Source organism: Physeter macrocephalus, chromosome 13, assembly GCF_002837175.3.
Source record: "Physeter macrocephalus isolate SW-GA chromosome 13, ASM283717v5, whole genome shotgun sequence".
Taxonomy (NCBI): domain Eukaryota; kingdom Metazoa; phylum Chordata; class Mammalia; order Artiodactyla; family Physeteridae; genus Physeter; species Physeter macrocephalus.
Window position 1 is genome coordinate 19610232 of NC_041226.1, and position 25967 is coordinate 19636198.

Below are 25967 nucleotides of genomic sequence, written 5' to 3' on the forward strand. Positions count from 1 at the left end.
CGGGGCGCGAACCCGGTTCCCCTGCATCGGCAGGCGGACGCGCAACCACTGCGCCACCAGGGAGGCCCTATAATTATTTTAAAGTAAAAAGTTAGAAAGAATTTCTTCTACTTAGAGTCCTATGAGATGTACCTTCGCATCTTGTTCAACGGCGTTGCTGTTATCGTTCATGTGGTAGATAACGAAATCCTGCTATTTGTCCTATGAGTGGCAGGATGGATTGGAAGAAGCACTGCAACTACGATTCCAAGGACTTGAGACAACTTACTTCACAATCAGGGCATCTATAAAATGAAGATTTATATTTAATCTCTCTCAGCTCTATGATTTTCTAAATCTGATGGTACAAAGCTACAGTTACTGCAAAGAAACATTATATAAATTACCAAGACTTGCTGAATAAATGTCTAATGTTAAAAGTGACTAAACAATAAACATTTACTTATTACATAGTAAAAGTTAACATAATATAAAGGTAAAACAAAATATTATATATATTTCAAGATTGTAATACTTAAAATGTTATATAAATCCAAATTATTGTATTTAAAATATTACTTAAATTCAAAACATGTGGTGAAATCAGATGCCTGCCTGCAGAGCTGATGGTACTCTAAGGAAGTTGGTTTCTACACATTTTTGATCACGTACTCTGATCACAAAAAATACGCACTATTGTCAGTCTCCATACTAAATACTAGTAAAGTTTGATTTCTTAATTTAGATAAAAATAGAGATATTCTAACAATTTCTTCCCACATTCCAGCTGCTCTAGGGGTCAGATTTGTTGCAGGAAGTTTGCTATTCTATATTCTAGGACTACACCTGTTGAATCCTCTGTTCTGATCATTCTTGCTGTAATCACATCTTAACATTAAGTTCCCCATTAGCAATTGGTTTCAGTGGTAGATATCAGAGAAAATCTATGCTATAAACTGTCTTTTCATTTTTCATCATTTAGGAGTAATCTCCTAAATGGAATAATCTCAGGACTAAAAACTTCAGGACTTTTAAGAAGCATCTATCTTATTTTAAGAATACCCTAATTTAAAAAAAATAAATACTAATTTGTAAAGCACATTATTTCTGCAGGGAAAGGATTATTATACAGGTTGATTTGTAAATTATGTGTGACATTTTGTATGAAAGTGGTTTTCTATAATTTTGCTCTCTAAATGGTGATTCAAATCCCTTAAAATGCCTTAACTATAACGTAGTCTGGATACAGGGACAAAGTGGTAGGAAATATTGAATGTTTGAATTAGAAAGAATTCCTAAACTTGTTTAATGATGAATTTTACCTTTGATGGTGATCAGAGGAAAAGTCTTTTCCTGAAGAGAAAAATAAGTGATTTTTTAACGTGGACTCAGCGTTATGCTGCTTTGCCACAAGGAAAGGAGGAAGAAGAAAACTTGTTGATCAGGGTATAAGAAAAGGTGACTTAAAGCTTTTCTGGATTAGTATCAACCACACTTAAGAGGTGCGTCTATCCAGGCTGTCAGGCCCAGAACTGGCACAAATCATCCAAAATGAAAGTAGACTATGGATTCATGCTTCTATTTAGGTCTTCTAATGCAGTAGGAAAGCATATTTGAGGAACTAAAGGCACATAATCAATGTCAATTTGATTCCACAAACAATTCTTAAGCATTTTGTGATACAGATATTAATAAGGCATGATCTGTGCCCTCAAGAGTTTCACAATCTAGTGAGACAGACATATCACAAATAATTGTTGTATAAGGAAGGTATGTTTAAGTGATAACCCCACCTCATCTGACTACTCTCCTTAGTCTGGCCACCCTCCCCCTTAGATAAATACTGTTGAAGGAGTTCCTTCTGATTATTCTTTTCAAATGAAAACTCTAAGCTGTCCTTTCACTTATGGCTATATCACAGTTTATATTAAAAGGCCAAAGGATAACATTGTTTCAGGGGAAAAGTTCTTCATATGCAATGCCATGCATGTTAGATTTCTGCCTGGTTTATATCCTATAAAATCGAATAAATGCAAGCCTCCTTCTGGGGCTCAAAGGACTATGCGCTGATGATAGACATAATTATCTGCCAACTACAGCAGCTGCCAGAAAAGCAGCTAGACATTCTGGAATGATGCTTTTCCAATGAAATGACAAAAGCCAGACCAAACAAAAGACTGACACGGTCATTCTGGGTTGAAATCTGTTATTCCATCCGGCTGTTCTACTTTTGGCAAATCATTTGAACGTTGAACCTGTGTCATTAAAAAGCCAGTGTGAAAGCAGTCAGCTTTACTCCATAGGAACAGCTAATAACACCAGCTGTGGAGCATTTTACCAAAACCCACTGGGGCTGAATTAAGTGGTAAAGTGGAAGAAATTATTGCACATTATCAAGCTGTGATGCATTTTACTAAAATCTACTAAGGCCAAGAGAAGTGCAGTGTAATACAAGAAATCACTGCAAATTAATAAAGAGGGAGTGTGGTTGTTCCAGAAGACCTTGGTCCCCGGGTAGGCAGGTCACCCCTTCAGCACCCATCACTCATTATTTCGGCCTCTGTATTAGAAAGGTACAGCAGTGAGGGGAACGCAGGGAAACCGTGGGGAGAAGTGATCTGAGCTCCTTGATGGAGGGACCACCAGTAGAAAAGCTGGCGCAGACTGGGGGAGAGGGACTGCGTAAGAGCTTGCCGCATCATCCGCGCGCCTCACCCTTCCGGGTCAGGCATCTCCAAATTCCCAAGACTCTGGTGACCAGAACCCTGGAGAAGGTGGGGGCTTCCCACGGAGGAACCCCCGGGGAAAGGGCGGAGATGGACCCAGCGGGAGAGCCAGTGTCCTGTCCTAGGGGTCCGACAGGAGCCGAGAGAGAGTCGGCGAGAAAGGGGCGGGGGCGGCAGGGGGCGGCAGGGGGCAGCGGAGAGGAGGGGCGAGGCGCCGTCGCCCGGCCCCCTCCCCTCCCCTCGGGCGCGCACCCCTCCTCTTTCCCTCCCCAGTCGGTCACCCGAGCGCGTCCCGCCGAGGCCGGGCTGTTTCAAGGGGAGGCGCCAACTCATCGCGGCGGTGGGCAGTAACGGCGACCTGGGAGGCGGAGCGGATGTGGTTCGGGCCTGCGTTGTGGTAAGGACATAGGGGATGGCGTAGGAAGTCGTGGCGGGGGGGCGCCAGGCTAGAAGCCGGCCGCTCTCAGACCCCCCAGCAGCGAGCCGCCTCTCCCCACACCGCCCCCGACGCCCGAGGTCCGGGCAAGGTTTCTGTGAGGAGTAGTCCCTGGGGCGATAGCCCCGCCCGAGCCGCGAGCCCACGCGTCTCCGCGCGTGCGCAGGTCCTCTGGCGAGGGCTGGGAGGGGGGCTCTGGGGCGACACCCTCGCCCAGGCCTAGGGCCGAGGTGTCGCCGCGCGTGCGCAAAGCCGCTGGCGGGGCCTGGGCGCGCGGCTCCCGGATTGTACCCTGACCCAGGCCGCGGGCCGAGGCAGCGCTGCGCATGCGTGAGTCGGCTGGCGGAAGTGGCGCGCCGTGGCGAGGGTTACCTCTGGCGTCTCGCCAGGGCTGTTGCCTTTTTGGAGGCCTCTACTCTTTCGGCCAGGGCGGGGGAGGCGCACCTGCCTCGCAGTTCCTTTCGCACTCTCCGCCCCCCCGTTAGGCTGCTGTTTTCATTTATGTCGCCTAGACCCTCGGCTCCCGTCCTGTGTATCTATCTCTATTCACCCAGCTTCCGGCCCCGAACCGGCTCGCTAAACTCATTATTATGCCTTCGACATTTGGTCCTGATGTCGAGGGATAGCGCAGAAAGTTTGACTAAGCTCAGCGAAGCTGTTTTGGAACTGCTGTGGAGGGATGGGGAGAAATCACCATAAATCTTTATTTAAAGCCGGAAGATACTTCCCTGCTTAGCCCCGGAAATAGGGATTTTCAGACGCTGAAAACTTTCTAAGTGCTCTGCCCTGGCCGAGAAAGAACTTCCTGCATGAGTTGGAAGGCTAGTTCAGAGTGAACTTTTTGCTTTTGTTCTTTGGGAAATTACATAATAAGTCGGAACAGTTGGAGCCCAGGACTGTAACAAAATGCATGTCGTAGAGCTGCCTGATGCCGCGCTTGGCGACTTAATTGCAACGACGGTCTTTCCCCCAGAGTGGGAATTGACAGTCCCTGTTTAATGTTTATTGAGCCTCCTGGCGTTGCACCCTTCTAGTACCACGTTCTTGCTTGGCTTTACACCTTCCTGGGCAGTGGTACTTAATTAAGTCAGTTTCGTGACTCCTGGGGATGTTCTTGGAATGATTTTTAACAATGTCATTACTGTGTGCCTTGTAATCTTATATGATGTGGTGATACGGACATTTGGAGGCTAGAATAGAAGAAACCCTTAACTATCAGAGAATCTGAGTACTCAAAGGTGAAATGTAATCTTTCTTTCCCAGGGCACTAGGTAATATACACGTTATTAAGTAGTAGGTTTAAGGCAGGTGGAATGCTATATTCTTGCACACCCCACTCCTTCCACGCAGGCCTTAACTGCTGTTACTGGTTTTACCAAGCCGGCCTCCACCCCTTGGCCTGTGCGTTTGCTAGTTTCTCCATGCTCACTTTCCCCCTCCACCCAAATCTGCATGGCACCCAACTTCATTCAGATTTCAAATTAATTGCCATCACTTCAGAGGTGACTGCCTCATCTAAAATAGCCACTTCTCTCACTCTCCATCTCCTTATCCTGCTCTATTTGGCTTTGTAGCATATACTATGGATTTGTATGTGTATGTGCTGTCTCCCCCATAATGGCAGCTCAGTAGATATTTGTTAACTGTATAAATGAAATTAGTATTTGGCTCCAGAAGTACTTTATACTGAAGTCGCAGTGTGCATTCATTCATTCATTCAAAAAACATTTATTGAGTGACCAGTTTGTATCAGGTTGTGTCTAGGTGTTTAGAGTATGTCAGTGAACAAAATAGACAAAGATCTCTTCCTTCTGGAGCTTACATTCTAGCAAAGAATGATTAACAGTAAACATATTTAATTATTTATTGGTTAGAAAATTATAAGTGCCTTAAAAAAATGGAAAAAGGAGAGCAGAGAAAGCGGACTGAGTACAGGTGTGCGTTGCAAATTTAAACAGCATGGTTATGGTGGGTCTGAAGGATAAACTGAAGGTGATGTTCATGATGGAGAACTGGTTTTTAGAATTCAGTATCTTTCTGGGAGAACTTTGTTTGTTTTACCATTCTCTGCTATGTGATTCATGGGGCCCCACAGCATGTCCGTTGTGACAAATGTAACTGTCCTTTGTAGTATATAGGTGAAAAAATATTTTTTCCAAAAAGAGTTCACGTTATTCAGGATTTTAGTTTAATGCAGCAAATCAAATGAAGAGTCTGGGCTCTTGAATGGAAAAGACTAGCCAAACGAATACTACAGATGGGTTGAAAAAAAACATGTATATTTTCTTCACGTTTTACTGCACTTTGCAGTTGCTTCTTAATGTCCCTCTGACTGTGGATGACTAGGTGAAGTTGTTTTCTAAGAGTGGTTGTTGATTTTCTTTATTTGGAACTGTGGTGACGATTCACCTGGTATGATGTCATGCTTTAAGGTACTAAATTATTGCCTTTTGAGATTTCTGAATGAACCAGACAAGCCTAGCCAAATTGTACTCTGTAATTAAAGGATGCTTAGTGAAAGAGGCTGATGGAGAGGAACAGTTTTAGAAAGTGAAGTGTTTTTCCCTTTGGGTCCTTTACTTAAGTGGATTACAGACACTGTGTTTAAATATCAAAAGCTATTAATCTAAAACTATAAATGTAGTGTACCCATGGGATTTGCTTATGACTTTAGGACTTTGTCATATTTAATTTTGGTTTTATCACGTGGTTAAAGTGAAATTAAAATGCCCCTAAGATGCTGTTACTTTTGAGGTTTACTGGAGTTGACTTACTATAAATCAAAATTGACCAGGAAAGAGATATGAGAATCTCTTTGAAAGAGAATGGAATTATGGAATGGAATGATCAGGGCTGCAGGGTGGCATCAGGGACTCCTGTTCAAGTCAGAAAATGGAAGGCTAAATGAGGATACTTACTTAAAAGGAGCAAATAGCTTGCCTCCCTGATAGGGATATTCATAGTGTCCTTCAGTGGAAGGCTGACACGATCCTTCTCGCTTTCATTATCCAGAAGCAACATGTGTCTAATTCACACAGTGATCTCATCTTAACGTGAAAGTCTCCAGGGAATTTAAGGTGTAATAGTTTCTTTCAGCATGACTATGACACTGGGGTGTGTCTTCTATGTGTCTTCAGCCTTGCTAATCTAACCTGAGCTCATACCTATTGGGTTGGCCAAAAAGTTCGTTTGGGTGTTCCTGTAACATCCTGTGGAAAAGCCCGAACGAACTTTTTGGCCAACCCAATAGTACCTGTCTCCCCATGCAAGACAGTGACAAGTACCAGTATTGTGAGTAAATCATGAATTGTGACCCCATTATAATATGTTCTGTATTACGCTGAATGTATTTGACTGAACAGTTTGAATCATAAATGGAAATGAGCCAAGGCCAAGAAGGGCTACCATGTTGAACGAATATTTACATTGTGGGGCAGAGATGGTTAACAGTATTCTATTTAATAGGCATGTTAAGGGCTTTTAAAAAAATTGTATTAGATATATAAGGATCTAAAATTCAAATGGATTTACAAATGTCTCAAGTATCAGTTCATTTTAGCTAGTACAACAATCTAAAAATATGTGTATAGTTTATGTTGATTATTTTTCGTATTTGAAAGTGACACTTTTGCTGTGCTTGGCCGAAAAGACCAATTTTAATGAGCTCAGTAATATTTTCAAACTAAATGCAACTTTGGTTTGGATTGAAGGTCTACTTCATCACTCTTGGCGAAGTTTGGAAACCTTTGTACAGTGAAATCATTAAAATAGCAACTATGTTTCTGTTTTCCATAAGTCAGTTTGCTGTTTATCATACACGTATGGCAATACCATTGCCACTGCGGTTGTGCTTTAGTTTTAGTTCGGCTTTTAGTTTTTTAGTTTTGTCCATCCTGTTTATAATTGTCCCACTTTAGTTAGCACCTGTGTAGGGTGTCTCACTGTTATTTGTCATTGACTTACGGCAGCTCATTCCAGTGGAGGTAAATTATGCCCATCATCCTTATTTGCAAGCGATAATTGGGATCATGTTTAATTATTTTATATTACATTTATACATATTTATATTATTTCTAGCTTTCTGATGACATACCATTTAATGACTCAGCTAAGCATATAGGTGGGAACCATCATTTTCCCACTGACATGTACTTGGTCTGGAGCTCGTTAACACACTGATACTGTAAACTGTGTGCTGGTGTCCTAAAAGACATTGGTTTTCCTTCATGCCTTGTTTCTTTGATTGTAAAAGCATCATCAACTGTGTTGCCCAGATGGGAGAATTTGTTGAAAGCACTGAGTTCTGTATTGCAAGAAAACTTTTCTATACATTATGTGTCTCAAGCATAGCTTTAGATTTGACCTCATACTGTTAAGTTGAATTTTAAAACATACATGACACTGGACTTTCTCTGCAAAAATTCTTTTTTTTCCTTCTGGGATCACTTCTAGAAAACAGATACCAGCATTTAGAAGCTTCTAGTTAATTGCAAGATAACAATTTCCATGGAAAATGCCTTCTCTCAGTTACAGTGTATCTAGTTTATTAGCTCTTAAGGCCCCTGCATACTACTGGGTTGGGGTAATAGTGACACAGGCAGCTACCAGCTGGATATCCTTTTGCTCCAAGTTACTTCATTTTTTTTTTTTTTACGTATTTGCTTTCAATTTAGTGCCCACTGCAGGCACTGTCAGTATTTGTTGAATGAATTAGGCAAATGAATGTCCTATAATCAGTTTAACTCATTTAGGTCAGAAGTATTATCAAGTAATATGACACATAGTTATATTAGCAGACACACTGATTAATACTGATTACTTTACCATTAATAACATGTAGAGGCTGCTTATTATATGCTTTGTACAGGGAAATGAATTATTTGTTCTTCAAGAGGATTAGGGATGGGTATGTTTATCTTGTTCAGTTACTGAAAGACTGTTGTCCACTGATCTTCAACTGTGTAGTTATTAAGAGTATAGGAAAAACTCTCAAAATACAGTATGTACGAAAAGGAATTATCTGTCCCAAACAGGGATAATATGGAAATAAATTACTGAACTCTACAAGTTTAGAAAAACAGTCAAAATAGGAAATGTCATGCAAAAGATTACCTTAGTTGATATATATTTGGTTTTGAAAATTACTCTTGTGGGAAATCCCTGGCGGTCCAGTGGTTGGGACTCTGTGCTACCACTGCAGGGGGCATGGGTTCTATCTCTGGTCAGGGAGCTAAGATCCCGCGTGCTGCATGGCATGGGCAAAAAAAAAAAAAAAAAAAAAGAAAATTACTCATGCAAAAACTTGGAACATTGGCTCTTGAGTGTCCAGTTTGGAGCCTCTGAAGGCAGAGGTCAGTGTCAGGAGCTTCTGGCTGAAGAAGGTACCTATTCTCCCATTTCTTTTTATATTGTAAGGCAAATATCAGTACAGTAAGATTCTATAATAACATAGTTCTTTTTATTACATTTAAACAAAATGAGGAAATGCATAAGAAACTACTTTTCAAAACACAAGTAATGTGAGTAATTAAGTATATGTGAGTAATTAAGTATATATCTGAGCCAAGTTATGTATCCCAAAACACATGTAAGGAAAAAAAACAGTAAAGCAACATATAGTACGTATCATATGGGATGATCTTATGCCATGACACTGTCACTATGAAGAAGAGCTTCCCAATACAAATGCCAGCCTCTGCCCTGGGTCTTCCTCCTGTGCAGAAAAGGGGGAAATTTGTAAGCAGATTAAGACAAGAAGTAAAAAACACATTCTGATACACTTTTTTCTATTTCATATTTTTCTTCCATGGCATTTAAGATACTGTACTTTTTCTATGTTATTGAGTTATTATCTTCCTATGGTGTTGGTAAAATTTTACTTTACCGTTGGTGAAAGAAATTGTGGTTTATGAGTTGTCATTATCAAGCCTCTATTGAATTCCTATGTTCGCAATAAAGGCAGTATTAGAATGGTGGTATTCTGATTCTACAATTCTGTTTTCCTTAATATTGGGTAACCTTATCCTCCCATACTCAGATGATTAACTTAAGCTTAAAATCTTGAAAACTGTCTTGTTAACTGGAAAAGCCATATCACACCAATTCATTGATAGAATTACATGGCAAATTTTGCCTTTGACATTACCTCCATCAAAACTTTCTTATGAAACATTTCCATCAAAGTCCAGCCATGTGTATGTCAGTATCCATTACACATTAAAATAGTATTGTTTTCTGCATGTTTTAAAACTTTATCAAATAGTGTATCATATGCATCATTCTGTGACTTAGTGATTTTTGATCAGATTTGTTTTGGAGACTTATCTGTGTTGATTCTAGATAATTTATTTTAATTGCTGTGTGGTATACACATTCCACAGTTTACAAATTCTGTTGATGGAGGCTGTTGATCAATTCTATCCACTATTTCTAGTTTTTTGCTATTGCAAACAATTTTGTATATGCACTAGAGCTCATCTAGGCCAGTGTTTTCTAAACTACAAGACATGACTTATTAATGATATTGAAATTATCTTAGTGGGCTGAAACCAACATTGAAAAATGAAATAGAAAAGGACAAAATAGGGTAGGGGAGAATAGAATAATGTAAAATAGAAAAAAATAGGAAAGAGGATATCCCTTAGCATCTCATATAGGAAGGGTAAGAATTATTTTGTGATACCTTGTTTCAGGTACATATATGTATCAAAAAAGATTGAAAGACACTGCTCTGGCCTAAATATTTTTGAGTTGCTCTAAAAGTGATCGTATCAGTTTACATTCCCTCTAGCTATATGAGTATGCCTTCTGATCTTCATCCTCACAAACACTATGTATTATCCCCTTTAATTTTGCCGATCTGATTGGTGAGATCTATATGATTGTGATTACATTTCCATGATAAATTCCATGGATATGTTTGTTAATTTCTTCTTCTGTGAATTGCCTGTATCCTTTGTCCATTTCTAAATTGGATTGTCTTTTTTGTTCTAATTTTTAGGTGTTCTTTATATATTATGGATACTAATTAGGTATCAGTTATATATGTTGAAAATATCTTCTCCCATTCTGTGGCATGTTTTTCCCTTTGTTCATTTTGTCTTTTATTATGCCAAAGTTTTAATCTTTAATGTAGTAAAATTTACCAGTCTTTCCTTTGTGGTTTATGCTTGTGTGTCTCATTTAAGAAATCTTTCCCTGCCCTGAGGTCATAAAGATGTTTCCTATACTTTCTTCCAAAAATTTGAAAATTTTGCGTTTTTCCCTTTCCAAATGGTTTCCCTTGCATTTTTTTTATGTTGAAATACTATAGATTAAACATTAAGTGTTTTTTTGTAAGTTTCAGCGTCCAAGTTTTTGAAGCCCTTTCCCAAAACTTATAAAATATAATATCTGAAAGTTATATTTTATAATATTAATTCTTTTTATAATTGAGCACCTCTGCTGCTGACTTTCTAACAGTAAATAGAGCTGATAGAATTTTTTAACTGTATTTTTCTCAGATAAATACTGGCTTGTTAAAATTTCAAGATGGTATATTCTTTTCCTTTTCTTTTGTTCTCTAATAGAATTTATTTATGTATTTCCATTTTCAGTCACATTTACCTTACCCTAGACGACAGCTTCACAAGGATCTAGAAGGAACAGGGTTAAAGATGACTGAATACTGGGCTCCAGAAATTTAGAAACAATCAGGTACAAACATTTTTGGCGGGAATGTTCCCAACCAGTCAGTACAAAATAAAACCATCTGGAATGTACACAGGAAAACTTAAAATTATCCCTGCATTACAGGGGAGGGGCCAAGAGCAAGGACTTTGGAATTAGTCCTGGCTCTGACCCTGACTGACTGGTTGACTGTTAGTCAAATTATTGAAATATGTCCATTAAACAGAGGCAATGATTATACTTGGTTTTTTTGGCTATTGTAAAGATTAAATGAGATAATATAAGGCACTTAGTGCTTGGCACAGGGTAACTGTTTATTTTAACTGTTATTATTGTTGCTGTTATTTAGAATTCATGTTTATCACATCATAGATGTGGTATTCTATATGCGTATTATGGATTTTTAAGACGTATATGTTGATATATTACTATAACATTGCTATAATAATAGCCTGGTGATATCACATATAGCAGGATGAGATAACTGTAATCCTCACATATATTCCGCAAACTATATTCCTCAAGTAGTGCAAATTGGGAAAGCTAGTATTCTCTATTTTATTTGTATCACATTGGAATAATGTTAAAAAAAAGCCAACCAGGGAATTCCCTGGCAGTCCAGTGGTTAGAACGCCATTATTTCCCTGCTGAGGTTGCAGGTTCAGTCCCTGGTTGGGGAACTAAGATCCCCGCAAGCCAGCCACGCAGCACAGCCAAAAAGGAAAAAAAAAAAAAAGCCAACCATTTTCTACAATGCTACAGATTTTGACATCATTTTTTTTCACAGTACTGTATAATAGTAATTAATCATGAATCAGTTTTAAATCTTCAAGGACATTCTGACAAAAATGAAATGATGTTAATATTATATTTAGTGTTAATTGAATTTTACTGAATGTTATTTCTTTGAATATGGTAATTTTCATATGCCATACATGTAATTATGTCTTAACCTGATTAGTCAAATAAACGGAATGACCTGCTTTTCACCATTCTGATCTTTAAAGAGTTACTCTACTTGAAACTGATCAAAGACACTGAAAAGAGCTATTTATTTTTCTCCTTAAAAACCCAAGATGTGCAGATGTTAAAAAATTTCTATTAGCTGATATAGAGTGCTTTCCAGGATACATTGTTAGGTGAAAAAAAAGAAGCCTGCAAAAGGGTATGTAAAGTATGCTATTTTTTGTACAAGAAAGAACTGGGGAATAAAAACACATATGTCTGCTTATTTTTGCAAAAAGAAACAGAAGAAGAAACCAGAAACCAGTGAAATTGGTTACCTACAATGGTAGAGGGATGGGGTGGGGAAACGAAACAAAACAAACCCCAGGATTACTGTTCAGTGATCTCAGCATATTAGCAAGATTTCCCTTCTGCTAGGGACACAAAGGGGTCCTAAAGTCCAGCGAGGGGCAGTCACTTCTCTAATTAGATCCCTTTTCCTTCTCTTGTTTGTTTCTTTTTGGCCTTTGAATTCCCTTCCTCTACTCTTCTACTTTCTCGTCTCTTCCTCTTTCTTCTCTTCCCTCTCTTATCTTTTTATTTTTTATTCCAGTAAACTTGGGGCAGGTATGGAAAAGGTATTTCCAGTTAAGATGAGGCAAAAAAGAGAAAAATCCCCAATATAGGCTGTCTGCAATCTACAAAAAGCTGTATTCAGAAGATGCTTTCAACGAATATCTTGTGTTCTGCTCTGAGCCATGTGTTGTGGGAGTTATAGCAATGAATGAGTCATGGTCCTCTCTCTTAAAGAGCTTGAAAATTAGTAGAGAAGACAGATGATATAGGAATAGCTGCCACGTGATATTATTTTTCCATGTTGGCAACCAGATCAAGTTTTAGAAATTTTAAGTGAGAAAAGTCTAACTGATCCTTTTCACAACAAGCATATCTTTTCCAAACATTAGAAATAATGATTTGTATTAATTGTCATAGTTTGAGTAATAATTATTCTGAATATATTATTTATTATTCCTTATATGCTGAGAGACCTTTTACAGCTGAAGAAAACAGAATTTTACCAGTATCCTCAAGTGAATATAAAACATTGATAAGGAACACTGTTAAGACTTAGCCTTATTTTGGTTATTGTTTTTATCTATTGCAAGGCTCTAACTGCTTGTAGGTAGTATTAGATAAAATATTCTGATGTTGGGCACTTGAAATATGGGTTGTATTTGAGTAAATAGAAGCCGACCTAATGAATCAGAATATCAACATTATTAAACATGATTTCATTAAATTGCTTCTGAGGGGAGAGAGAATATTTATTCATATTTATTTTTAGTGATAACTGTGTAATGATTTAACCAGAGTCCAGACATACTGCCTGTTATCTGATAGGGCTGCTTCTGCTCTTACTTGTATGTGGCAGAAGGTAGTCATTGTGGAGCTGGTTAATTAAGGCAAGCACATTCAGTGCTATAGCTACATACTTGATGGCTGTTGTTGCAGATTTTTTGTTAAGGTAACAAGTCACATTTGTTCATTCATCCTTTCATCCTTTTATCCTTTTCATTCATTCCCCCCGCCCTCCCCCTTAGCAAATCATACACTCTTCAGTGGAGCTGAGAATTGATACGTCTACTCTTCACAGTGATTTGGAACTTTCCAATCCCAGGGGAAATTTGACCAAGGTCTAAAATTTTATTTTTTCTTATCTATAGGAAGTCAACTCTGAAATGAAAATTTTCTACTCATTCCCTGATAGATTTAAGAATATAGGTTTATCCTGGGATTATTTTTCCACACCTCAGCAGGAGGATTCTCATAGGAGAACAACAGTTAAAACATCTTTTGGGTTTTACAGCTGTTAACTCCCATGCCCCAAACTTAATTCCCTTATTTTCCCTTCACCATATTTGAGCTTAGTTTATTTTCTCTGTTAATTAGAAGTAAAGTAATTTTAACCTGCCCAGTTTCACTCGACATTTGGGATCTTGATTTTACCACATACTTTTTCCCCAAGGACTGCACAGGACCATGGAAGACCATATGGAAGAAGAACTTTTCCTTCTCTATGGAAAAAGTGGCAAGGTTAGAAAAATCATGCCCTTGGAGCATATATTTTCTGTCACATAAAACATACTTCATCAAACCTCTGTTGGTCATCCAATAGGAAGATCAATGAGGTAGTGTCTGTCTTTGAGGGGCTCTCAGTATAGTGACTGAGATGCTGGCCGATCACTGGTATGGGTGTAGAGAATGCCACAGGGACCCCAGCAGGGGCCTCTGGGGATCGTCTGAGGAGTAGAGAAAGGGTCCCCAGCGGCGGTGACGTTTGAGCTGGATCAGGAGCCACACCACCCCTACTTTCACAGAAAATGCTGTCCTGCAAAAGGGTCTGAGTTGAACAATGCTCCACTGCCAGAGATTTTCTAAAAATGACAAAATACTTAATCTTAGATGACATGTTCTTAATTCATCACAGATATTCTTTATTTCATTTCCATCACATCTGAATATTACAGTCAGCCAGCTTAACTCCGGTCAGTGTCCAACTGACGTTAAAAGTTTCACATCTTTCAGCAGGCACATCGGTCTCTAGCTTGTGTTGATTTTATTAAATTTACGAAATATCTGCTCTTCACTGTTGACAGCTTAATATTAACTGCCACCATTAACTTTCATTTTTCTGTTCTCCACTTTTAAAAATAAAATATGGTCGAAATTCAGTAAAAGATGTAAATCATCATCACAGCCAGCGTAGTGTACAAAAACAGCACAGCTTCTGAACCTGAACCATAGTATTGCCGTGTGCTGACTTGAAGTGCTCATCTGTGAACTCCTGTAGGAAAGTAGCTTACAAAAGCAATGTATAGAACCTGAAAGTCTTATAGGATGTTCATAGAAAATTTCATTATTTGTTTCTGGGAACAGATTTTGTAAAATAAAAGACTCATGGAATTAGCAAAGAAATTACTTTATTGCATGGTGTTATGCTGCCAGGAAATTCTCAAGACGTGAGGTGTTGGCTGTTGTTCTTTAAGAATTTTTTTTTTTTTTGCTAGGCATGCCCAACATGTAATTTTAATTCGGTTTTTATATGCGGTATTTTAAATTGAATTGTGACAACTTAATAGTTGTCCATAGTTAAGTGAAGTATCATAATCCACTTGGTTCCTCATATGGACGGAGAAGCAGAGTTACTAATGCAGGGAGCACACACCCAAAGGAATGATAAAATGCATCTTGGTCTCTAACTTTTTGGAGACGTATTTCCTTAATTATGTTTTCCTTGAGCTAATATTAAAAAATTTTACTGCTTTGCATTTCCCAAACAGATGCCAGTGAAAGATGAGAGAGGTGGCTTGGATGTGAGCAAAGTAGTGAAGGTAAGCTGGCCTGGGGTTAATTCTCACCTATGCTGGTGACAAGTGCAGGAAGGAGACTCCAAGCTAGGATGCAGAGTCCAGGGACACGATCTTGATGACGTATATTGCCAAGCTCTCGCTCCCTGGTAGTACTTTTTTCCCCTACAGTTTTGTTGTTGTTTTTTTTTTTTGTTTGTTTGTTTGTTTGTTTGTTTTGCGGTACGCGGGCCTCTCACCCTTGTGGCCCCTCCCGTTGCGGAGCACAGGCTCCGGACGCGCAGGCTCGGCGGCCATGGCTCACGGGCTCAGCCGCTCCGCGGCACGTGGGATCTTCCCGGACCGGGGCAGGAACCCGTATCCCCTGCATCGGCAGGCGGACTCTCAACCACTGCGCCACCAGGGAAGCCCCCCTACAGTTTTTTTATTGCCCACTCTTGGCTCCTGCTCAGCCAGTCCCTTACTTAATAGTTGGGCCCAGAGGTAGTTGGGTGCCTTCTGCAGAGATGCCTGCTATCATGCAGGCTGGCTGTGGTGTGATTGAGGCTCCTAAAGTGTGTGCATCCTTATATTATGTACACTCTTACTATATACAGTGTATATATATATATATATATATACAGAGTAGACATATATGCTATATATGTACATATGTATACAGTATGTACAATGTGTATAACTGTATATGCTCGAGATTATGCCAGACAGAAGAATGTATTTTTCTTCTGTGAGAGAAGATACTCAATACCTGGAGACTGATATTAAATATTTACTTCAAAAAAGTATAAACATGTGCATTTCATAAATGAAGTCATTGGTGCCCTATGAAGAAGTTTCCCCACAGACTTAGAAACATGAATTTTTGACGACTAACCTCCAGTAGCCAGCCTTCTGGCAGAGATTTAAAAAGCAGTGTATTCACACCTGTTGTATTTAGGTTATATTGTAATTATTTGTCTTCTATTAAATTGTGAGCTCCATGAAGGAGGACAACCCACAGTGGGCATTACTGCCCTGTCATTAAGGGCCTCATGAGCACACCAGCCAAAGCCCTACAAATGCAAGCAAACACTAGGCCTGCCAGGAGTTATCACTTTTTATGTGAACTTTTTACTTAGCAACAGATGATTTGTGGAAAGAAATCTGGCTTACCTGAGAAGCTGGTGATCTTGGAGTATTTCTCAGTCTCTCTGGCCCTCAGGTTCCTCATATGTAAAATGAGGATAGCAATGTGTATGTCCTACACCTGTGAAGATTAGAAATAATATGGAAGAACTCTTTTAACTAGCACGTTAGCACGTCTACATGAACCATTTGATGCCACATCCCAAACATTGTTCTTTCTGAAAATTATAGACTTAAATAGGAAAAAAAATATTAAAATGAACACCTCACAGAAAATAAGATTCCTTCATAATATAAGGAGGTGGGTAATTTAAAGTAGAAGCTTAGACTAAAAGGTAACAGAACAAGTCTCTGTCATTAGCCCCACAGTGGCCTTAGGTGCTGCCCAAAAGATAATAGAAGACATCATTCTCCAGACAGGGTCTTACAGTTTGGTGGTGTCATGGGGGGAAGTGGCCAGATTTGGCATTAGGGGAGCTTCCCCGGGTTCAGGCTATGCCACTCACTGAGGGTGATGCTGTTAGCAGTGACAAACTGCTTCCCCTCTGTGTTAGTTTCTTAGTATTAGTTTCTGCCCTGATGAAGTACCACAAACCAGGTGGTTTCAAACAACAGAAATCTACTCTCTGACAGTTCTGGAGGCCAGAAGTCTGAAATCAAGGTGTCAGCAGGGCCACGCTCTCTGAAGGCTTGAGGGAAGAAGCCTGCAGCTTCTGGGGGCTCCTGGCATCCTTGGTGTTCCAGGACATAGAGCTGCATCACTCCAGTCTCTGCCTCCATCTTCACTGTGTGTCTTCACATAGTTAACTTTGCATGTCAACTAGAGTGGGCCCCCGGTGCCCAGGTTCAACATCGTCTCTGGGTGTGTCTGTGACGGTGTTTCCAGATGAGAATAGCACTGGAACCGGTGGACTCAGTAAACGGGTGGCTCTTCCTGGTGTGGGTGGGCATCATCCAATCTGTTGAGAACCCGAATGGAGCAAAAGGCAGAGGAAGGAAGAATTCATCCCTTTTCTCCTGCTTCGCTGATTTACCTGGGACATTTCATTTCATCCTCTGCCCTCAGACTGGGATTTCATCATTGTCTCCTCTGGTTCTCAGGCCTTTGGATTCGGATTGAATTATTCCACCAGCTTTCCTGGGTCTCCAGTTTACAAATGCAAACATAGGACTTCGGAGCCTCCATAATCTTGTGAGCCAAGTCCTATAAATGAATGAATGAATGAATGAATGAATGGATAAATAAATAATTTTTTCCCCTGACTCCTAAGGTGGAAAGCACAAATATCCTTTCTAAAATAAGTAGCTAGTCTGATCTGCTCTCTACTAGACACATAGCTGGTAAGACTGATTTAATATCTGATGGGAAAGATAGGGCTTAGAAAATCCTTTGCTCCTTTAAATTAAGCTAGAGTTTGGTGATTATTGAGGGAAATGGCTAGACATGCCATTTGATAGGCATGTTGGCTATTTATGCATCTTATTATAATCTTAAAAATTTTTGGAAGTTGAAAAGTATGTAAAAATGTTTCCAGTGTAACAAATAAGTAAAAGCTCTCTTTAAAACAGCTTTATCTGTTTTAAACACCAGGGACTTCCCTGGTGGTGCAGTGGTTAAGAATCTGCCTGCCAATGCAATCGAACACAGGTTCGATCCTTGGTCCGGGAAGATCCCACGTGCCACGGAGCAACTAAGCCCGTGTGCCACAACTGCTGAGCCTGCACTTTAGAGCCCGTGAGCCACAACTATGGAGCCTGCGTGCCACAACTACTGAAGCCCACGTGCCTAGAGCCCACGCTCCGCAACAAGAGAAGCCAACGCAATAAGAAGCCCGCGCGCTGCAGCGAAGAGTAGCCCCCACTCGCTGTGCACAGCAACGAAGACCCAATGCAGCCATAAATAACTAAATAAAAACAGCTTTATCATGTCCACATTGAATGCTCTTATGGGAGTGAAATGCTCATGATCTTAATGCATCCCGTTGTGGGTTTGATTGTATCCCCCCCAAATTCATATGTTGAAATCCTAACCCGCAAAGGTGATGGTATTAGAAGGTGCGGCCTTCAAGAATTGTTTAAGTCCTGAGGGGAGAAACCTCATGAATGGGATTGGTGCTTTATAAAAGGGCTCCAGAGAGACCCATAGCCCTTTCCAGCACGAGAGGACACAGTGAGAAGACTCTGGCTCTGAACCAGGAAGGGCACCTTCATCAGAACATGATCATGCTGGCGCCTTGATCTCGGACTTCCCAGCCTCCGGAACTATAAAAAATAAATTTTTGTTGTTTATAATCCACCTAGTCTATGGTGTTTTGGTTTAGCAAATTGACTGAGATACCCCATTATTTTTTGAAAGTGACCTTTTTTGGAAATGCGGTCACTGCAGATGCAAATTGTTTAGTTAAGGTGAGGTCATGAGGGTGACCTAATCCAGCATGACTGGTATCCTTATAAAAAAGGGGAAATTGAAGGCTTCCCTGGCGGCGCAGTGGTTGAGAGTCCGCCTGCCGATGCAGGGGACCACGGGTTCGTGCCCCGGTCCGGGAGGATCCCACATGCCACGGAGCGGCTGGGCCCGTGAGCCATGGCCGCTGAGCCTGTGCGTCCGGAGCCTGTGCTCCGCAACGGGAGAGGCCACAACAGTGAGAGGCCCGCGTACCGCAAAACAAAAAAAAAAAAAAAAAAAAGGGAAATTGAGACACAGAGACAGACGCATGTGGGGGAAGATGATGTGAGAGACACAGGGAGAATTCGGCCGTCTGCAAGCCGAGGGGAGAGGCCTGACAGATCTTCGCCTTACAACCCTTAGGAGGAACCAGACCAGCTGATGCCTTGACTCTGAACTTCTAGCCTCCAGAACTGTGAGAAGATAAAGTTCTGTTGTTTAAGCGACTCAATCTGTGGTACTTTGTTACAGCAGTCGTAGCAAATGAATACATGTACTTTCTGGGTGTTTTCGTCCTACCAATCCCCAAACCTGAGTGGGGGGATGAGGGAACCCACCAGTTGCTCAAACTGAATGGTCAGAACTGACCCATGAACTGAAACCTTCTGGACTTTCTCCTTGGTGTCACCTTTGGCATTGTTCTTTCCCAAGGACTTGTTTTGCTAAGACTTAGGCAGCAGATGAAACAGCAGTCTTCTCCCTTTTTTTCCTGCTTTCACAAGCAGCTTAGTTTCCAGAGCTACATTTAAGACATAACCGACACTGAAAGTGCTTGCCAGACATTCACCTCCCCAAAGTTCAGCCTTGGACGATTCCTGTGTCCTTGAGGAAGATTAATAGGTGAGATCTGATTCCATCCAGGACCTCTGGCTCTTGGTTGCAGTGAGAGCGGTCCTGAAGCAGTCAAGCTTGTAAAGGCAGTTCCCCAAATAGATAGGGTTTGTTCCTCCTCAAACCAATGCTAACTCTTCTACAGATACGAAGGGGGCAAAGAAAATTTATTTTTTATTAATAGTCAATATATATATATTTATTTTATTTACTTATTTTTTTAATTCTTTTTCAGCCAGTACAGGCTACTCTGTCATCTTTGAAGATGTTAGATGTGGGAAAGTGGCCAATTTTCTCCCTTTGTTCTGAGGAAGAACTGCAGTTAGTTCGTCAGGCCTGTGTCTTTGGCAGTGCTGGCAATGAAGTTTTATATACTACAGTAAATGATGAGGTAATGTGGAAGAAAAAATTACATTTTCAGTAATGGATTTGCTGAATTGAAGATCTTGGGGGAACTAAGGAGTTAAGGAGGGAATTAAGGTAAAAAAAATGCACGGAGAGTAGATTCTTATTTATTAAATAATGAAGCAGTTTCCCTAGGGGAACTGTGCCTGTTTGAATGTACAGGTTTGTCATAAATAGAACTGCTTGAACTAACTGTGGTTTTTCCCACAGATTTTTGTGCTTGGCACAAACTGCTGTGGCTGTTTGGGATTAGGTGATGTCCAGAGCACCATTGAACCTCGGAGACTGGATTCTTTAAGTGGCAAAAAAATTGCCTGCCTCAGCTATGGGAGTGGTCCACATGTTGTCCTTGCAACAGCAGGTAACCTGGGAACACAGGGTGGAATTTTAGCCATTACTTTCTTTGTTGAGAAACAAGACTAGGACCACCCCTTACACTGAGAACATACTTTTTGATTGGCTTTCTGGCTCTGCCCTGGGAACTTGACTGTGCTTTGGACAATATGAAATATCAATATCAAAGTAAGATGATGTAGCAGATGGAATCTAGCAGTTATTGGCACTTTGGGTGTAAGAATGACAATGAGATAAGCCCAGTGAACTCCTTTTGTTTATATGTGTAATTATTTTTCATTAGAATGCTGAACTCACTCAGGACTTTTTGAACTTGAGATTCTTGATCTATGAACAGAGCGATGAAAGCTAGATTCCAAGATCCCCTCTAACTGTTAGCGTTCTGTGATCCTGACTTTAAACAGTGACTGATGGCTCTAGTTGGTATTAGTAGTATAAGGAATTAAATATTCTCATGGCTATTTCATGCATTCAGACTGATAGGGCAACATAATTAAAACATACGTTAGAGTTTCCCTCAAGCTGGGTATTCATTTTATTAGTGTTCTTTAAACGGAAAATAAATTTTATAAATACTCTCGTATATTTATTTCACATTTTAAAAATAAGTTTTAGGGATTTTTGGTTGCCAGTAGTAGCAGGCTGGATTATTCAGACCATTTCTGCATTGAAAATAAATACAAATTCTAGATAAAATATTTTTTTAAATTTTCTAAAAGCATCAAAACACTGATAAGGCAGAAAGGAATTATCAGACCAAATATATTTAAGAGAAAGTATGAACTAAGAAGTTAGAGGGGACCTCGAAGCTAATTTTGCCTTAAAGCCATCTGCCTATGCACTTAAACAGTGTTGTGGTCTGATGTACTTATGAGGTGAAGGGGTCACAAGTCAAAGACCTCACATGTTAGGCTGGGACCACAAAGGGCTACACTCTCAGGGCAAGGATGAGTCAGTTCTTTCATCTCTAAGGGACACAACAGAAGAATTCCTTGGCTCTGAGCAAAGCAAGGAGAAAAAAAGAAAGAAAACCTCTCCCTGAGGTGTTGTATCCATGGATTTGTATTCCAATTCACCTTGGATTGGATGGTCCAAGAAATCTCAAGCCTTGGATTTATCAAAGAGGTACCTTTAAAGTGCCTTAAGAACATGAGAGAAGTTAATGCAAATTCTTTCTAGATGAAAGTACCTTCATTCTAGGCCTGAAGGAATATAATGCCATCGAAAAATAATTTTTCAATGGCAATTAGTAGCACATAGTCAAAGATAACCAGGTACAAGGAAACAAGGCACCCTGAATAAGAACCTGCAAAAAAGACAGCAAAAAACAACTACTAAATAACAGATATTAGAATTACCAGACACCACTTATAAGATGGCTATATTTATTATGTTTGAAAAAATAAAAAATGAGCTTGCAGATACCTGAAGAGATTATAGAAGACTTCAAAGAGAACCAAATAAACAATATAATTATCAAAATGAAAAAACCAGTGGACAAGTTTTGTAGCAGTTTGAACACAGCAAGGGAAAATTAATAAACTGGAAGATAGATCAGAAGAAATTATCTCGAATGTAGCACAAAGAGACAATAGGGTAGAAAAATACAGATGAAAGGAGTATATACTGTATTATTCCATTTATGTTAAATTCAAAACCAAGAAAGACTAAATCCTGTTATCCAGGATGTATATGTGGGGGGTTTTGGGGGTGATCATAAGATTATATTTCTTGACCTGAGTGGTAGTACATGGATGTGTACTTTGTAATTATTTATAAAACTGTGTATATATATTTTAAGAACTTTTCTGAATATGTATTATACTTCACAATAAGTAATATAACAAAGATTCAAAAAGTTAACTTGGAGATCATTTTATAGAAAAGGAAATTAAGGTTCAGAGAAGTTAAATGACCTTACAGTCTTTTGAATTTCAATGTGTTTTTTTTTTTCTCTTACTCTTAGCAGCCTTTTCTCTGTTGTTTATTAAAAACCTATCTTCCAGCTATTATAACTGCATCCATTTAAATTTCATCTGGTTGCTTTGAGGTAGAATGTAGTTAAACTTTCCAAATGTATTCTTTTATAAAATGAGTTTTGTGGACTAGGGAAGTTGATTAGCTTTTGCATATGAAGTTTTAGTTTCCATTTGTGGAAGTGTGTAATATATATATTTTCATATAAGAACAGACGTTTTGAAAGTTGATTATGTTTCTTTTTATTTTCAGAAGGAGAAGTCTTTACCTGGGGTCACAATGGTTACAGTCAGCTAGGCAATGGGACAACTAATCATGGTCTAGTGCCCTGTCATATCTCTACTAACTTGTCAAACAAACAAGTCATTGAAGTGGCCTGTGGGTCTTACCATTCTTTGGTGCTAACATCTGATGGAGAGGTGAGAACACTCAGCATAAATCTCACTGATCATAAGATTTCAATAAGATTTTAATTTCAGTACATTATATAGATTCCTATAGCAGTCCTGGAAATATGATCATTTGATTAAAATAACCACCTACCTCAAATTCAGTCTTAACTCTTGTTAGCAGTTCATAGTCATGGTGTTTATATTATGAAGTGTGCCTGTATGTAGTAAGGATTTCTATAACTGCAGAATTTAAAAGGATGTATTGTTACTTCTCTGTTGCTATACTCAAAGGGGTTATTTGCAAAAAGAAAAATCCCCAAATGCTGGAAAATATGGCTGAAGCAAAGTAGATATTTTTGTAAGGATTATTTGATATTTGATTATAATCATTGCTGTTTGTGTAGGTAATGCCAGTAACCTAATTTTATAAAGTAATATGCTTTGGGACTTCCCGGGCAGTCCAGTGGTTAAGACTTCGCCTTCCAATGCAGGGGGTGCGGGTTTGATCCCTGGTCGGGGAGCTAAGATCCCATGTGCCTCGTGGCCAAAAAACCAAAACATAAAACAGAAGCAGTATTGTAACAAATTCAATAAAGACTTTAAAAATGGTCCACATCAAAAAAATCTTAAAAAAAAAAAAAAAAAAAAGTAATACATTTTGTAAGAATGCGTTCTATGGAAACTTCCCTGCCTGTGTTGTGAGCATTTATGGATATCAGGCACTTTGAGGGCAAAGATGAGGCACCGTAAGTGCCAATTGAGACACTTTATATATTAGTGTGTTTCATTTATTGATCTCTTCTTTCACATAGGTATTTGCCTGGGGTTATAATAACTCTGGTCAGGTGGGGTCTGGATCAACAGCTAATCAGCCGATCCCTCGAAGAGTCACTGGCTGCTTACAGAATAAAGTAGTGGTGAACGTAGCCTGTGGGCAGATGTGCTCCATGGCAGTGGTGAACACTGGGGAGGTAAGAAAGTTATTTCCTGGGTTGCTTAAAAAAGCCTGTCTACCTTCTCAGTGTCATACCGACATGGAATGCTTCTTTTCACCTTTCGTGGGCATTGAGTCTCTCATCTTCTCTCAGGTCTACGTCTGGGGTTACAATGGAAACGGGCAGCTGGGACTCGGCAGCAGCGGCAACCAGCCAACCCCCTGTAGGGTAGCAGCTTTGCAAGGCATTCGTGTCCAGCGGGTACGTCCACTGTTGGTTCACCTGCTGCCTGTTTTTAAGGCTACGGGGGCAAAGATACCAATGTACTAAAAACTCAGTTGTCTTAGCAGGATGAAAAGGTAAGCTGCTTGGCTATCTTGACTGAAGTAAAGGTTAAAGCTCTTTTCCTGAATTTAGTTGTAGATGTTTATCAGAAAATTTATATTTCCAGTGCATTCATACGTAGCTGTTGGGATGTAAATTTTTGTCATCTTTTCCAAGGAAACTTTGGCGGTATGTATCAAGAGCCTTAAAAATATTCGTACCCTTTGATCTGTAATTCTACTTAAATTTAGGGCATTATCCTAAGGAACCAAAGAGAAAGTGACTTGCAGAAGGTGTAGTAAAGATATAGGAAAAAAAAAAAAAAAAGAAAGAAAAAACTGATAGCAAATAATAGTAGCACAGTTTATCTAATCAAACAGTAAGTTAATGGTTAAATAAATTAATATCAATACTAAATCTATATTAACAGAGATGATGCTTACAGAGGATTTTTAATGGTAGGGAAATAATGCTATATGCAATGTTAAGTAAAAAGAAAGATACAGGACTACTTATACAGATATGATCATTTTTTTAAAAAGCTATCAGTGCATATCTCTATATTTATATATAAATAGAAAAAAATCCTGATCTTGAGATGACTTTCATAATTATACTTTCCTATATTTTTTTCACACTGAACATCTTTTATAATAAAAGGAGAAAATAATTCTTAAAAAATAGAGGTGTCTTTTTCTTATTCACTTCATACCCCTTGATCTCTGTAGCGTCATGAATGCCGTATTAAAGGTAAATAAACTGGACTCTTGTCACTGAAGGACTCATGTTGATCTTACTGCAGTTTTCACCACACACGGGGCCTAAGCTAGACCTGGAGGGATGTTGGTTAATTTAATGCCTGCCTCTCTGGCAGACTGCCTCTTCCCTTTTTTCTTTTTCTTTTTTTTTTCATTTTTTGATTCTTAACCTATCTTGTGAAACATGTTTCTTTCTGTTTGCAGGCCTGAGTGGATTTGGTTTTTCTCTTTCCAGGTTGCCTGTGGCTATGCTCACACATTAGTATTAACAGATGAAGGTCAAGTGTATGCTTGGGGTGCAAATTCTTATGGCCAGTTGGGCACTGGCAATAAAAGTAACCAGTCCTACCCTACTCCTGTTGTTGTGGAAAAGGACAGGTAAATATGTGCATTTTCAAAATAAGTTCAGTGTTCTTTCGTGATTAAACTAAACTTAGGCATTGTATAGACTTATGGGCAATTGACTGCTAGTATTAGAATATTCTTGAACAAGACCATTCATTCCTTTTTAAAATTAGCTTTAGAAATTTGGGGCAAGTGGATTGATGTTAAATATTTTGTTTTCACATACCCGTATTTCATCTATACCTCCAATAGCTACTTTACACAAACTACAATGACTAAACCTGCAACAGCTTTTCTGCATTATTCTTCTCGTTCAAAAAAGACCCCCGCCCCCCGTTCTCATTGTTTTCTATTTCACATTCTTAAGAAGAAGTTGATAACATTGGAGGTCTATCTTCTATGGTTTAGGAAGATGAAAGTATCTCAGATGGGGGCAGCTACTTATAAAATTTGCCAGTTGAAAAGAATAGGGCTGTTTCATTACTTCAACTCCCAGGCTATCACTGTGAAGCAGAGAAAAATGGTTAAAAAATTAAAACTGAGTTGTGTGCACTTGTTTGCAAGGTTGTATTAAGTCAGTAGCATATCCAGAGTTTTCCCCCAGATTATCCTACTATTTTTGAAGGTCTCTTGAAATTTCTCAAACATGGCTATATCACTGCCTTTTCACTCTTCATTTCTTGACACAGGAGCATGGAACAAGAACATTTTATTATCTGTTCTATTAGGCCAGGGTTGAAATCATTGTGGAAATTAATATTGCTGTTTTCATTTTTATTTTACATATTAATTTTTGCTATATCTGATTTTAAGTAAATATATGGATAAATTATTTTGCATTTGTAGCAGTTCTTTTATATGTTTCCATTGGATTTTTTTTTTTTTTTTTTTTTTGCGGTACGCGGGCCTCTCACTGTTGTGGCCTCTCCCGTTGTGGAGCACAGGCTCCGGTC

At 39.3% G+C, this 25967-nt stretch overlaps 1 protein-coding gene and 1 long non-coding RNA gene across 9 annotated transcripts in view; one reads left to right on the forward strand and one right to left on the reverse strand.

Moving 5' to 3' along the window:
• Positions 1 to 3072, reverse strand: part of LOC114487432 (uncharacterized) — a 17647-nt gene extending 14575 nt beyond the window's left edge. The window contains exons 1-3 of the long non-coding RNA XR_003682524.1: positions 2987 to 3072; positions 1302 to 1332; positions 133 to 284 (exon numbers count right to left, since the gene is read on the reverse strand). This is a non-coding gene — a long non-coding RNA (uncharacterized lncRNA). The remainder of the gene's footprint in view (positions 1 to 132; positions 285 to 1301; positions 1333 to 2986) is intronic.
• RCBTB2 (RCC1 and BTB domain containing protein 2) overlaps positions 2917 to 25967 on the forward strand; it is a 40126-nt gene continuing 17075 nt past the window's right edge. For 2 of the 8 annotated variants that reach the window (XM_028497308.2, XM_028497307.2), the window contains exons 1-10: positions 2997 to 3102; positions 10737 to 10836; positions 13781 to 13848; positions 15096 to 15146; positions 19760 to 19915; positions 20140 to 20290; positions 22513 to 22679; positions 23465 to 23623; positions 23741 to 23848; positions 24905 to 25047. In XM_028497308.2, the coding sequence (XP_028353109.1) occupies positions 13795 to 13848; positions 15096 to 15146; positions 19760 to 19915; positions 20140 to 20290; positions 22513 to 22679; positions 23465 to 23623; positions 23741 to 23848; positions 24905 to 25047 (989 nt within the window). In that variant the 5' untranslated portion in view covers positions 2997 to 3102; positions 10737 to 10836; positions 13781 to 13794. Of the gene's footprint in view, positions 3103 to 10736; positions 10837 to 13355; positions 13449 to 13780; positions 13849 to 15095; positions 15147 to 19759; positions 19916 to 20139; positions 20291 to 22512; positions 22680 to 23464; positions 23624 to 23740; positions 23947 to 24038; positions 24049 to 24904; positions 25048 to 25967 lie in introns of those variants that run through there. The other 6 variants (XM_055089342.1, XM_024125954.2, XM_028497311.2 and 3 more) reach the window with 6 other exon arrangements.